Source organism: Moschus berezovskii, chromosome 14, assembly GCF_049115385.1.
Source record: "Moschus berezovskii isolate FMDL1 chromosome 14, NW_MosBer_1.0, whole genome shotgun sequence".
Classification (NCBI taxonomy): domain Eukaryota; kingdom Metazoa; phylum Chordata; class Mammalia; order Artiodactyla; family Moschidae; genus Moschus; species Moschus berezovskii.
Genome location: NC_142473.1, coordinates 33,697,098 through 33,712,057, shown reverse-complemented (window position 1 = coordinate 33,712,057; position 14,960 = coordinate 33,697,098). Strand labels below are relative to the sequence as shown.

The 14,960-nt window shown below is 52.1% G+C and overlaps 1 protein-coding gene across 2 annotated transcripts; it reads right to left on the bottom strand.

Moving 5' to 3' along the window:
- Positions 1-3,223: 3,223 nt before the first annotated feature.
- On the bottom strand, positions 3,224-13,207 carry C2CD2L (C2CD2 like). 2 transcript variants are annotated; one of them, XM_055423175.2, is made up of 14 exons: positions 12,434-13,207; positions 10,415-10,510; positions 9,724-9,843; positions 9,450-9,560; positions 9,245-9,361; positions 9,036-9,147; positions 8,785-8,893; positions 7,814-7,878; positions 7,592-7,719; positions 7,323-7,497; positions 6,290-6,391; positions 6,012-6,148; positions 5,639-5,924; positions 3,224-4,334 (listed from the first exon to the last, which is right to left on the bottom strand). In XM_055423175.2, exons 1-14 carry the CDS (start codon positions 12,785-12,787, stop codon positions 4,123-4,125), a joined length of 2,124 nt encoding a protein of 707 aa, XP_055279150.2. In that variant the 5' UTR covers positions 12,788-13,207; the 3' UTR covers positions 3,224-4,122. The 2 variants fall into 2 exon arrangements, with proteins under 2 accessions (XP_055279150.2, XP_055279151.2); XM_055423176.2 differs by having other exon boundaries at positions 6,012-6,145.
- Positions 13,208-14,960: the final 1,753 nt, after the last annotated feature.

The window sequence follows — 14,960 nt, the reverse complement described above, 5'->3', positions numbered from 1 at the left end:
ACAGACGGCAGCCAACCAGGCTCCCCCGTCCCTGGGATCCTCCAGGCAAGAACACTGGAGTGGGTTGCCATTTCCTTCTCCAATGCGTGAAAGTGAAGTCGCTCAGTCGTGTCCAACTCTTCGAGACCCCATGGACTGCAGCCTGCCAGGCTCCTCCGGCCATGGGATTTTCCAGGCAAGAGTACTGGAGTGGGTTGCCATTGCCTTCTCCATTGCTTAGCCTAGTAACTGAAACTCAGTAAGCATCCAAGACATATTTGTTTAAAAATTATGTACCTTAGTAAAGTTCATTAGGACTGATATTATATTTTCTAGCCTAAATATAAGCCTATATAGTTTACAAAATCAGAAAGCCTATTAAATGCTCAGTATAAATAAAATTAACTTAAAGATGCCATAAAAAATAGCAGTCACAGGAAAATCAGAAATTTGTGCATGAAATTTTTTACTAACAGTGATTAAATTTTGTCCCTATTTAAAAATATAATTCGAGTAACAAAAATGTTTTATCAACTTTATCCATTCAAAAGCACATAGCTTTAGTAATACTTCACAAATTGCCAACCCTATTTTAATTCAGAATTAAACCACCATAGATGGCTCTTAGCTTTAATTTAGCAATTCCTGAAGAAAAATTCATTCATGGAGCTGTGTAGACTCAATTTTTACAGAGAAAAAATTTCAGGATATCCCTGAAATTCACACGTTTCCAAAATTTGAGACAGTGCTTTGCTGTCTAGCGTAGTTTACTTCCATCTCAATCTGCTTCTCTTGAAAACAGGCCACAATTTTGGCTGGATAATTCAAGACACATCCTGAGATTTGTTCTTTAAAAGCTGCCACAAAACCTTGAAGCATAATTCATACTCATCAAAAACGCTGGATCTCTCCTGAAAGTAGAAAATGGATAAGTTGAATTATGTTTTTTGTTTCTTCTGCGTTCATTTTTTAAATCTCTATTTTTGAGAAGTGATGAGACTCTTCTTCACTACAAAATAGGTGATTGCACTGGGAAGCTCAGTACTGGAAACTGAGTAAGTTTTCCAGTCATCAACAACTCAATCCACAGATCCAGTAGGAACCTGAATACCTGCCCTCTCATCAAAAAAAATTTCTTGTGAAATTCTGAGTTCAGTGTGTTGGCTGTCTTGTCATGTTGGTAAACAAACTGCTCCTCTGTGAACAAATAAAGAGTTTCATTTCTTAGATCAGGGGAAGGAGCTTGATAAATCTCTTTGAGTTTTGATGACTAGAACTTGGCATATCTCTCATACAAATTGGGCTTCCCTGGTAGCTCAGCTGGTAAAGAATCTGCCTGAAATGTAGGAAACCCTGGTTTGATTCCTGGGTTGGGAAGATCCACTGGAGAGGGATTGGCTACCCAATCCAGTATTCTGGGGCTTCCCTGGTGGTTCAGCTGGTAAAGAATCCGCCTGCAATGGGGGAAACTTGGGTTTGATCCCTGGGTTGGAAAGATCCCCTGAAGAAGGGAACAGCTACAAACTCCAGTATTCTGACCTGGAAAATTCCATAGACTGTATAGTCCAGTCAGTCAGTTCAGTCGCTCAGTTGTGTCCAACTCTTTGCAACCCCATGGACTGCAGCATGCCAGGCTTCTCTGTCCATCACCAACTCCCGGAGCTTGTTCAAGCTCATGTCCATCAAGTTAGTGATGCCATCCAACCATCTCATCCTCTGTCATACCCTCTCCTCCACCCTCTCCTCCTGCCTTCAATCTTTCCCAGCATCAGGGTCTTTTCCAATGAGTCAGGTCTTTTCCAACGAGTCATTTCTTTTCCAGTGAGTCAGTGGCCAAAGTATTGGAGTTTCAGTTTCAGCATCAGTCCTTCCAATGAATATTCAGGACTGATTTCCTTCAGGATTGACTGGTTGGATCTCCTTGCAGTTCAAGGGACTCTCAAGAGTCTTCTCCAACATCACAGTTCAAAAGCATCAATTCTTCCATGCTCAGCTTTCTTTATAGTCCAACTCTCACATCCATACATGACTCCTGGAAAATCCGTATCTTTGACTAGATGGACCTTTATTGGCAAAGTAATGTCTCTGTTTTTTAATATGCTGTCTAGTTTGGTCACAGCTTTTCTTCCAAGGAGCAAGTGTCATTTGATTTAATGGTTGCAGGCACCATCTGCAGTTATGTTGGAGCCCAAGAAAATCAGTCCACGGGGTCACAAAGAGTTGGACACAACTGAGCAACTTTCACTTTCACTCTGTACAAATGAACCAAATATCCATATTCTGGCACCCTTTCAAAATGTTCCATATTCTGTGGCTAGTATGGACAGGAACATGGGGGGAATATTAACAACTCCAAGCTGACTCCCCAAAGGCAAGTACCCTTAAAGCCTCTGTGATATAGGTTAGTCAGAATGTCAAGGCTGGAGTGACCTGCAAGATTATCTCAGCCACTCTTCATTTTAGAGATGAGGAAGTTGCGGTCCAGAAAGGAGAAGTGGACTTCTCAAGGTCACTTGCAGGGTCTGTGGTACACCCAGGTTTTCTGTCCCTGGTTCAGTGCTCTGTCTGACACCCTGCAGCTGCTTATTTGATTCAAGTCCTGAGTAAGGTCTGGAAGAACAGGAATCAGGATCCTTGAATTTGCTAGTATCGTAATCCCCTGAAACTTGCCCTCATTTAGGAGTGAAAGACTTTTTATTATGATGAAACCCTTATGAGACTTCCTCCTTCCAATCTGTCTCTTCTGAGGCAACAGCTCACCCTTATTCAGCAAGGACTGGATGCCAGCTGAGTTCTAAGCACTTTACTCATTTAGTTCTCACCCACAACCAAATGACAGCTACTATTATCACAGTCCCCACTCTACAGATGAGAAAACTGAGGCACTCTGAGGTTACGTAATTTGCCCAAGGTCACGCAGATAATTATGTGTGGAACTGGAACTCAGATCCAGGCTAGATCCAGAGCCTCTACTCCAGACTCTGCTATATTCTAGGAGAAGCAGCCTGTTCAAGGAAGGGGAATGAAGATGCCTGTACTAGCTGAAGGGCTTTTTTTCTTCCTGATTGAAATTACCACTACAACTTGACCTTTCAAAGACACTGTGCTCCCATTCTCTCTCCACATGTCCCTCCCTCTCACAAGAACTTCACAGACCCAATGTATGTGTCACCTACCCCACCTGGGCCGCTGTCTCTGATCCTCCCACTTGATTGACACCACAGCCTCCCCATTTGCCTTTCAAAGGATGACCATTTATTCAGCTTATAAACTCCAGTTTGACTTTAATAAATTAAACTCCAAGCCATCACACAGCAATGGACATCATCATCTCCCACTATACAGAGGGGCAACCCTGCTCTTGCTCCATCATCACACAGTCTGTAAATAAAACTCCTAAAGCCATCTCTCTGGGGAAGGCTTTCCAGCAGGCTCCTGGCTCCCTCCTTCCAACAGAGCCACTGCTCACAGAGAAGGCATCAAGTACAAAAACGGTAATAAAGGGGGAGGGAGGGATGAGGAGCAGAAGGGGAGGCAGGGAGTGGGGAGTACCTGCCCCCCATCCCGGGCACCGGCCCGGCATTCTATGAGCTGCCAATGTCCTCAGAGGCAGACACTGGTGCTGGTCGGGGTGGGGACCTGAGGGAGGTGTGGGAGCCCCATCCCAAAGGAATTGCCAACCCTCCTGGGACAGGAGAGAAGGGTCACCTGGGAGAGATGCCCTCTATCCACTGTTCACTGAGGGTCTGGGACCACACATATAAATAGAAAAGAGAATAAATAAGGGAGGAAGGATCATCTGAGGAGCTGAGCACCCTGGGACTCCTCTGAGGGGGTGGGTGTCAACAGCAGGCAAACGGGTCTGAGGAATGCCCACAGATGTCAGGCCAGAGCCTCCTCTTGCTCCCAGCCACCCACTCCCTCTTCTAGGTCCTTGGCAACGGGTGTCCACTTCTCACACGCTCCCCGTTGCAAGTACCCTTCCAGCTCGCCCCACAGCCCAGGGTGGACAGGGCTTCCTGGAACTCAGGGGGCTTCCCTGGCCCAGGCTGTTGGGAATCCAGGGAGGGGAATGGAAGGGAACATGGGGAAAGGGCTGAGAGGACTCCTGCTCTCCCCTAGCTCAGAGGGTGAACAGGGCCCTCAGAGCTGAGGGCTGGGGTTGCCATTGGCCTTGGGTTTAGATTTGAAGGAAAAGCGCTTGATGAGACGCCGAGAAAAGCTGCCAGCCTTCTTTCGGACGCTGGGTGTGGCCGCCGTGTTGGAGAGGTCATCGTGTGATTGGCTCAGACCAGCTTCCTTCTGACGTGGCCTCCGGCGGAAGATGAGCTTTGTGCCGCTGCGCAGGAAGCTCACTGTGGGGGGAGAGGGGAGGCTGAGGGGTGAGGTGGGGAGCATAGTATGGAAGAGCATGAAGGGGTCCCAAAGCAGGGAAGAGAAAAAACATGCCCTCCCTCCTTCCTGCGAAAAACATGGCGGCGCTCGTGGGGTTCTGTGCGCACTCCTGAGGAGGAATGTCCCAGGGCTGGCTACTCTGTGAGGACAGACTGACAGCTGCGCCTCTTTACTATAGAAAGAAAAAAGCTGAGCAGAGGTGTTCCTAAAAGCCTAAAAAATCACAAAGGGACAAAGTGGGTTGACCTTGACTTGTTGACTAGATTCCAGGATGTGAGCAAAGCGGTGTGTCTGGAAAACTTTAAAGGGGTAAATTCAAGACCAATATAATGAGAAATGTGCTTACACAGCAGGCTTTGGACTTAGGACCCTCATCATCCCAAGAAGTGATGCAGGCTTAAATAAATCATAAATAGTTAAAGACATAAATCATAAATAGTTAAAATAGTTAAAGACGCACTGGCAGAGGGAGGAGGATATTTGGGGCAAGTCCTGCAACCTTATAAATTAGAAATACCACAGGTATGCACCGACTGTGTCACTGCTATAGGGACACTCCTAGAGTTGGCCTAGGGAAGGATTTCTTAGAGCGGAGAGAGTACAGAATGAAAGGAAAGGGGGAAGAAAAGAATGAGGGAAGGAAGATATGCCCTGAGATCCAGGAAGAGAGAAAAACGGATGTTTTTTAAAAAAGGGAAATACTTTTGTGTCTCTTCTTATTACCCACACCTGTTAGATCCAAGCCAGGACCCAAGGCAGCAAGTCCCCAGTCTCTACTCTGGCATATCTGAAACAGGCTGAGAACTCTGATGACCCCTTAGAGGAGGAAGGAGGAGACTGGCCCGAGGCTCCCATGTCGGTAAGTGTCCAGTGGGCCCCAGGTGATGAAACTGGGCATCAAAGAGGGGTGGGGGTGGGACAATGGTGGCACAATGGTTAAGAATTCACCTGCCAATGCAAGGGACATGAGTTCGATCCCTGGTCCAGGAAGATTCCACATGCCTTGGAGCAACTAAGCCTGTGGTCCACAACCACTGAGCTGGAGCTCTGGTGCCTGGGAGCCGCAGCTAGTGAAGCCCACACGCCTAGAGCCTGTGCTCCACAAGAGAAGCCAGTGCAATGAGAAGGCCACACACTGCAACAAGGAGTAGCCTCCACTCTCTGCAACTAGAGAAAGCCTGCACCCAGCAACCACGACCCAGCATAACACCACAATAAATAAGTACATTTTTTAAAAAAGGAGGGGATGCCAGTATCACCCCACCTTTGTGATCCTTCAGACTGCGGGTTTCCAGGGCACCAGTAGACCCTGTTTCCGACTCAACATCATCCACGGAGGGCCTCTCAGAAATGTCCGAACGTGTTGTCTCATCTGCTTCCTGGACACTTGTGGGACTGGAGAGGGCATCTAGGGGTCCTGGGGACATGGCTGGGGGGTCTGAGGGAGGTGAGGAGGGACCTCCGCTGGGCCCTGCATCATCCTGTATTGAGGCGTCCAAGGATGCCGCATAGCCCAGGGACAGTGCCAACTCATCCTGAGCGATGGGCACCTGGCAGGAAGGACAAGTTTTAATGGACAACAGTGACCCATGAGGGCTTTCTCCCGAGCCCACCTCCTTTCCCTGCAGCCCTGTTACCTTGGAAACACCCGAGATGATAAGTGTGCTACGCTTGGTGGGTGTCTTCTTGGCTGCCCGCCCACTGGGTTCAGTCAGCTGGCGAATGGCTGTCTCTGCTACAGGGTCCAGGCCATTGGAAAGGTGGCTCTCCCCTGCTGGATGACGGATACAGAAGACGGGCAACCTGACTCCTCCCCAGCTTCTTAGACTTGAACTCCTGTTCCCCACCCAAAGTGGTTTTTGACTCTGGGACTCCGGTGTCAACCACCACTCACACTTCCCAATTCCCTACTCACGGCTGCTGCTGTGGGACGTGCTGCTGGGGCCACCACTCTCACTCAGCACAGTCGTCGTCTTCTCGGTCACCTCCACCTTGGACGGGGAGCGGGAGGGGGAGTCTGGTGGGTGGGGGAGGGTCAGTGAGCTGGGAGGTGCTTTAGAGTGGCCCCCACCCCCTACTGTCTTTACTGAGAGGCAGACTTTGGCTGACTCATGACTAAGGTATGATTAATCACAGGGGTGACTAAGAAGATGCCATGGGGACAAAAAGATACCACAGGAACCAATACGAGTCTAGGAAAGTGCCAGGGGGCCCACCAAGGGCATGAAAATACTGAGAGTGTGCAGAGATGGCATAGGGGTCCAGTGGAAGTAGGGGAAATGCCATGGGACCCGTAGAGCTGGGAGAAATGTCATGGAGAGGCCCTGGGAGTAGGAGAATTGCCGCTGAGGTCACTGGGTTTGTTGGAGGGTCCCACAGGCTGCTAGAAGTTGAGGGGTGAGGGAGGGGCAATTAGGCAGTTGGGGCTGGGAAAAGGGAAGAAGACAGATGTGTGAAAAGACAGAGGGGAACTTGGGGAGGTGGAAGTATGAGTACTGTCATGGGGGCTGGTAGGTCCAGGCTTAAAGGGGAGAGGGAAGTTAGGGAAATGGACAGATAGATGTACAGGAAAGTTTAGGGCTTCCCTGGTGGCTCAGATGGTAAAGCATCTGCCTGCAATGCGGGAGACCTGGGTTCCATCCCTGGGCCAGGAAGATCCCCTAGAGAAGGAAATGGCAACCCATTCCAGTATTCTTGCCTGGAAAATTCCATGGACTGAGGAGCCTGGTAGGCTACAGTCCATGGAGTGGCAAAGAGGCGGACACGATGAGCGACTTAACTTTCACTTTCAAGGGAAAGTTTGAGAGAGGCATAGGCAATATGGAAGATGTGGTCAGAAAATAGGAGGAGTTGGAATTAGGGCTTTCTTTGCCCTCTCCCTGTCCTGCCACAGACCTGCAGCCCAGGGCCCCTGGCTAGAGCTGGACTCCCAGGCTCCTCCTCTTTACCTGATTTGCCATCTACCCGGGGCCGGGACTGGACAGTGGTGACTGTGGTGACAATGGTGCCATCTGGCATGATGGTCCTGTCCAGCTCAATCTTCTTGGTAGGTGTGATGCTGGGGCGTGGAGTTGAGGGGGTAGAAGTGCCCAGGTTCCGGGGGGAACCCTCCTCATACTGAAGCTGCCAAGGGGGTAAGAGGAAAGAGGCAGGGCCTCAGAACTGGCCTTCCCCCGGGTCTTCCCATCTCCCCCCCCCGGGGGGGGCAGCTTCTCACCTCTATTGCCATGGTGGCTGCCTGCCCCAGGGCTTTCCCGGGCCCAGGGGTGAGTGGGCACACCTGTCTTCGGGAGAGTGGTCTGGAAGGGAAGGCCACAGACAGTGTGGCCTGGCCCAAGAGTTCAGCTGGGAAGAGGGGTGGCACTGTTGAGTTGGGTCCATAACCAGGCGGCCCCACTCAGCACCCACCCGGAGGTGCTCCTTCCTGCCCCATACTCACTGTCTCCACTGCTGCTACTCCTCAGCACTTTGAGGATCAGCTCCCGGCTCTGGGGGCCCAGATCCCTGTGGCCAACAAGAGGTGGGGCAGGGAGGGGGAAGATTAGCAAACTGAATCCACCCTTGAATTGATCACAGGCCAGAGGCAGAGAGTACGTGCATGTATGCTCAGTTGTGTTTGACTCTTTGCGACCTCACGGAGTAAAGCCCACCAGGCTCCTCTGCCATGGGATTTCCCAGACAAGAAAACCAGTGAGTTGCCATTCCCTCCTTCAGGGGAACTTCGAAACCTAGGGATCAAACCTGCATCTTCTGCATTGGCAGGGGGATTCTTTACCACTGAGCCACCTGGGAAGCCCAGAGGCAGAGAGAGATGGATGTAATAAGATGGAATAAGGGCTCCAATATGCTTCCAAATACAGACCCTTCCTTAGAAAATGGGATGGGGCTGAGCAGGGACCATACTCCTCAGCTGGGCATTCAGATATTCCAGGTTCCTGCCTTTCCAGTCTCTATGTTGAATCACCTTCTTTTTCTTTTACTCAAGTTGTTCCCTCTGCCATGAACCCTTGGTCTCTCACACTCTGTTGAAATCCTACTTTTGTTCAAAGGTGTGGTTTAAATGCCACTTCCTCCATGAAGCCTACTCTGATCTTTATTTCTGTGGAATTAAGCTCCCTCACTTAAGCACTCCCATGACACTTTTTATAAACCTGGACTGGAGCACTTATACCATCTTCTTGACGTACATCTGTCTCTGCTTTGAGCTGGTGATCAACTCAGGGTTGAGGTAGGTGCATCTTGGTCATGTCTGTAGCCCTTGGGACTAGGCCAGGGCCTGGCATACAATAGAGGCTCACACCAAAAATTAAGAGCTGAAAACAGCTGATTCATGTCAGGGCTCTGCTGGAAAGGACTTGATCTCAGTCCACCCGGGGGAGCAGGGGTGGGGGCTGGGGAGTCACTCCTTACAATGTCAAGTCCTCGCTCCACTCCACCTCAGACCCAGCCCTCGTGGGCTTGGTCCACTTCTGTTGCATGGGGTTGTCGAGCTCAGCTACACAGCACACTTCCCCAGTGCCTGTGAGGAACCAGAGACATAAAAACGCTCATATCCAAGCTGAGAGGCCATTGAGTAGTAGAGAGGTCATACCCTGGGCAGAGGGGCCAGGAATGCCTGCAGCCACAGCCTTGGTATCCCACCAGAAGCTTCTGGATCTCACCTTCCAGCTCACCTCCCAGGTGAGATGCTCGAAGCTGCCTTAGGAATAACCGGATAGGTCTGGGGATGGATGGCTGGGCCTGGGGCGCCATGGGTGGCTTCTCGCTGGGAACCTAAGAGCAGGAGGAGGTAAAAAGAGCTGCAAGAATCCCAACACAGTACACTGGAGACAACATGCACACAAACTATTTGTTTTGAGTGCCTACTCACCAGGCCCCCAGGGGCAGAGCAAGCCCTGAGGTTGACCATCATAGCTGGCTGGGTGCTGACTATGGCATCCTCAATCAGCTCCTCAATAGTAGAGAGCTCTACTTGCTCTTCACCTCTCTGCGGGGACAGGGAACAAGGAGGTGAGGCCCTCAGCTCCGCCTCCCCTTCCCTGTTCTCTCTCTTCTCTCCAGCCCTTCCCCCTTACCTCCCTGGCCTGCAGCTTGGAAAGCACCGTCAGGCTGAGATCTGGGCGATCAGTGAAGGCCCAGGATACAAGCAGGCCTTCACCAGGGATTTCCTCCAGGTTGACTTCCAACTGGGGACAAGGGACAAAGGGACTGGGTTGACTTGCCCCACTCCTCCAATCCCCTAGGACCCTCTCTTCCCAAATTCCATCTCAGAGAGGAATCAAACTGAAAAGGCAGAGGCAACTGAACCTCCCACCCCCTGCCCAACTCAGTTTCCCACACCCCCTCCACCTGTGTTGGTGGCAGTGTCAGAGTGACGTGGTAGGTCTCCATGGAGACGGCAGCGGGGGACTGCTGGGTCACAGAGACTGGGAACATCACCTCCTCAGCAGACAGCTGGCAGTGCAGCACCTGAGACAGCCAAGGCATGGAGGCAAGGAGGGTTGGGCATGGAGGAAGGATGCTCAGCTTGGGCCTGCCCTGTCCTACCTGAGAGTGGGTCAGTAGACCCCTCTCCAGTTTCCTTTGGGAATCACCTTTTGAGGGGTCCAACTCTTTTGCGACTCTTTTGTGACCCCAAGGACTGTAACCTGCCAGGCCCCTCTGTCCATAGCATTTCCCAGGCAAGAATACTAGTGGGTTGCCATTTCCTTCTCCAAGGGGATCTTCCCGACCCAGGGATCAAACCTGAGTCTCCTACATTACAGGCATATTCTTTACCACTGAGCCACCAGGGAAGCCCTTGGAATGGTCATAAATCCATAAAAGAATGATAAAATTCAGACTCCTCCAGAAAAATGCAGATATGCACACAAGTACTACATTTTGCCTGTAACTTCAATGGGATTCTCCGACCTCCTGAAGCCAGTTCTGGGATTCCTAAGGCATTCACAGACTTCAGGTTAGAAGCCTCAGACTAAAGGGAACTCAGGATCAGCCCCCACCCCAGTCCTAAAGAAGGCAGTACCCATCAGACCCTTACCATGGTGCGCTCTGATTGGTCTACGCAGGTCACATGACTGATGCTGGCTTTGGGTGGGAGTTGGGGCACCTCCTCAAAGGCAATTTGGATGGAGCTCTGAGGGAGTAATGTGGGCATAGGATCAGGTCTTTGGAGCTGCCCCCGCAGGGCTGACCTACTCAGTTGCTGGCTAGGCCCTGGCACTGCAGAGGCCGCAGCTGCAGGCTGGCTTCTGGCCCCACCTTGGTTCAGGGCTTTAGGACAGGAAGTGTTTGTTTTGAATCCCACCTCTTCAGGGATCTGCAGCTGTGAGGCAGACCTGGGGAGCTAGACAACCTCAGAGACCAGATCACCTTGAACTGAAGACCCTAGATTCCTCCTTGAATGCCAGGAGCCTTCCTCCTCCCCCCACCTTCTTCCCTACGCCTGAAGAAAGGTGTGCAGAGAAAATAATAATAATAATAAAGGTACCACCTATATATCCTAGCTGGGCAGGGAGAGACACGGCTGAGCCAAGGGTGAAAGCAGTAGAGCCACTTATTCAAGAGAAGAACTAAGCCTTCTTCCAGCTAAATGGGATGTGGAGGCACCAGAGTATGACTCTACCCATATTCTTAGAGATGAAGGCTAGCTCAGCATGGCCTTGGGGGACTTTACCAGAGGAACTGGGAAGAAAAGCAAGTTCAGAGGGCTCAGTGGCCAGGGACCTGGCTAATTCCTCAAGGCAGAGAGCAAGGTGGCATTAGGGAGAAGAAAGCTGCTTAGCTTAAGTGTTGTAAGAGCTTCCTAATTCTTCCACAGTAGTGGAAGCAAACTGCTGCAGCCCCATCCAGGGAGCAGGATGGGTAGAAATGAGGAGGGGGCACAGACTGGGCACAGACAGAAACAAATCCACAGGGCTCATTTGCCTGGCAAACCGGGGAAAGCCAACTTCTCTGCTACTGTAGCAGTCTTGTCCGAAGGTCAGGCCAAGGAAGATGGATGGTTAGAACCCCAATCTCCCCACTAAGGGAGTCTAATGTCCAGCTGAGTCAGCTGTCTTGGGGAGTCAGTCCTGACAGAGGGACAAGGTACAGAGAGAGCTGGGTGGAAGACTGAGTTCATGATACAGACTGATAGATGCCATCTGGCTTTCTGGTCAGCTGAGTGAAGGAGGAAGAGCAATTTCATTTCTTATGTGTCTACTTCTGTTTCCAGGCATCTGGGCAGCTAGTTGAGTAAAGCCCTCCAGCTAGTGGTGGCTGGAAATGGAGAACCCTCTGAGCAAGGTGGTTCATAGGCTGTGAAGGCCAAGATGAGTGGGGACCCCAAGACAAGGAGGTCTCCACTTCTCACTCCCACCTCAGTCTTATGACCATGCTTCCTGCCCCACTTCCTGGGAGGCCAGCTGCTGGTGGTGCAATGGGAGGAAGTAGGCTGGGCTGGTTTGTGACTGACCCTCAAGGGACTGCTCTAGGCTCATATGCTGGGAGGGCCATGGATTGTCAGTCTGCTATCCACCTGAACACCTTTGGAGCATGAAGAAGGATGTGTTAGACTGGAGCAGTGAAATTACTGAGGGATGGGATTCAGGCTTCTCGGGACCTGCCTGGTCACACCAGGGATCTGGGGCATGAAGTGCTGACTGGGTGTGGTGCAAGAGGACCAGGCAGATTCTTTCACAGGTGCACCTATCTCTTTTCTACGCCTGCCAGCCCTGCTCTCTCCCCTCTTCCCCCCCACACACAACCCGCACCCAGGCTAGGCGGAAGTGCCCTGGGGCACTGGGATTAGTGTTGCTATGAGAACAGCAAGTTGTGCACCGGTTTGGAGCCAGAGAGTACCTAGACCACAGGAATAGAAAATTTGGGATATAGCTGGATTTCCACAACGCCCAGTCACACCTGCACCCTTCTCTCTGACCCCAGAGGGGAAAAGATGCCGTGGGGTTCCTCAGTTGATCCCCACCCCCATACGGTCCTCCTGGCCTGAGCAGTCCTTCCTCTAAAAAAAAAAAAAAAAGGCAGAGTGGGGGGACCATCTAGGTCCTGTCCAACTCACCCCATCCCTGCAGGCCTGCTCGTTCAGCGCTCGCACCCAAGCCCGCTGCCAGTTCTCCCGGAAAGACTTGAAGGCGAAGAGAGATGCCAGAAGGCCCCGGACGCCTGGCTCCTCGGGTGCGCCGGCCCGAGTCGCCCTTAACCTCAGCAGCGAGCGCCACACGCCCAGCTCCCGCAGGGAGCCGGTGGGCTCGGCAGCGAAGGCGGGTCCCTGGCCCCGGCCCCCGCGGGCCCGCGCCAGCCACAAGCCCCGGGCATACTGCAGCAGCCAGCCCAACACCGTGAGCAGTGAGGCCGCGAAGAGGATCAGCAGGGCTGCCCAGCCCACGTCCCGCTGCCCCCAACCCGGATCCATGCTCCGCGCGGGCTCCGGTCCCGGTTCCAGCTCAGGCTCAGCCGCTGCCCCGGGGGAGCATGGCCCGGGCGGGCCCCGGGGCGGGGGCGGGCTCCCCCGGGGCTGGGCGCGCGGGACTGGGGGCTCTCCGGGGCTGGGTGCCCGGGACTAGTGGGTGCCACAGATCGAGGAGAGGAGGTTCCTGGGGGGTCGCGACGCCGGGGTCCCTCTCTCCGTAGTCCGGGGCCCTCCTCGGTTGATCCGCCAGTGCGACCCGGGTTAGTCGCCGGCCAGCGCCCGACTCCTCCCACGGCGGGGGCCCCGCCGGACCCGGGCGGAGACTCGTCTGCAGAGACGCTGTGGCTCACGGGCCGGCACCGGCTCCCGGAGGGCTGCGTGCGCAGAGCTGACACTGACAACACGGCCGGCCCCCCGCCCCCACCCTGCCTTAAAGGAGCCGCACCCGCGCGGGGCGGGGCTTAGGGAGCCGGGAACTCCAGCTCTGGAAGACGGTGGGAGGAGGAGCGGAACGGGGAGGAGGTTCCTGGGTGGGAAACAGGCGGGACCTTTAACTACCCCGCCCCATCCTGGAATCGGGGGTACTCCTGCTCCCCTGAGCTCAAGGTAAGAGTAAGCAAGAGTAACTGCACTCACAGAGATGCCGCCTCAGATTCCCCTGCGCTCCTTAGCTTTCCATAGTTTGGACGCCTGTGGGGTTAAAAAGGAGGTACTCCCTGTGGATAGCATCAACCCCTTATCCCAACACTCCCAGGTTCCGCAGTTTCTTGGTTCCTGGCCGAAGCTATGCTCTGGGGGTGTAGCTGCAGAGCATCCCTCCTAGATAGAAGTGCCTGGCAGAGGTCCAGCTGATACCCACCCGAGAGAGGTTGAGAACATGGAATATTGACCTCCTTCATCCACTCCCATCCTTTGGAGCCAGGACTAAGAGACACCCTATTAACCTCCGTGCTCGTGTGGGTTTGTTCTGGAGATACTTCCCAAGCCTGGGGCTGCTTCTGTTTTTAAAAATAATGTATTTCCATAGTAACAGCTTCTGCCTAAGGAGCACGTGTAGAGGGGTTGGTAATGAGAAGGGAGCTGGCAGCGCAGCACTGGACTATCAATAGATTCAGCCAGAGGACTGAAATATGTGATATCTCAGCACGCATCCAAAAATGTTATAGGTACACTCTGGCCTCGGAACCCATCCCTTTTCCTAGATGTAAGGGGATGGATTCCATTCCTATAGGACAGAGGCTTGTCATTGCTTTCTGGAGGCAGGGGAAGGAAAATTCTACAAAAGGATTCAGAGGAATCTCCATTCCCCAAGAGGCCCTTTTTCTCCACATACATATGGCAGGCCTTCCTTGGAGAGGTAAACAGGAAGGTGTTAAGTATCTCTTTCCCAAATCCAGTCATTAGTCTGAGCAATGAGGATATGGAAGTAAATAATGTCCTCTTAAAGTGTGGGGTTGCAGACCTAAGCAGAACCTGCCTGAGCCATGGGAGGTGTAGGAAAGCCTGGGGCATCCCCAGATTTCACTCTAAGGAATGGGGTGTGGGTGACCTTGCTGTGGCCCTTCCCATGCATCATCATTGGATCCCTCAAACTATAGGTTTCCCTTGTAGCTCAGTTGGTAAAGAACATGCCTGCAATGCAGGAGACTGGGGTTCGATTTCTGGGTCGGGAAGATCCCCTGGAGAAGGAAATGGCAACCCATTCCAATATTCTTGCTTGGAGAATCCCATGGACAGAGGAACCTGGCGGGCTATAGTCGCAAGAGTCAGATATGACTTAGCAACAAAACCACAAACTATAGAAGTCCTAGAGTGTGGATTTTAGGGGGCAAAAAGAGTGGGGACCCTGTCTTAACTCATCTTTCTTCCCTCATACTCAGTCAAGATACTTTAATATAATGAAGTCAACTCCTTCAGTAAAACAATCATGTTTATTTCAGTTTGTGTCCCTATAGTACTTAAAAGTTTCCCAAGCACAGATTCTTTGTAATTTTAAGAAGTCTAACAGAGGGACTTCCCTGGTGGTCCAGTGGCTGGGACTCTCTGTGCTCGCAATGCAGGAGCCCCGAGTTTGGTCAGAGAATTGGATCCCACATGCCACAACTAGGAGTTTGCATATCACAACAAAGATCAGAGGTTCTGCGTGACGTGGCTGGGACCCAGCACAGCCAAATAA

Bases quoted from the DNA above. Each gene is read 5' to 3' on its own strand.
- C2CD2L (XM_055423175.2), bottom strand. From the start codon at position 12,787: ATGGATCCGGGTTGGGGGCAGCGGGACGTGGGCTGGGCAGCCCTGCTG. The intron at 7,498-7,591 runs GTGAGAAGCTGC...CCCCCTTGGCAG, and splicing joins CAGCCACCATGGCAATAGAG to CTTCAGTATGAGGAGGGTTC. The intron at 4,335-5,638 runs GTGGGGTGATAC...CTCCCCCCACAG, and splicing joins CAGTCTGAAGGATCACAAAG to TGAGCTTCCTGCGCAGCGGC.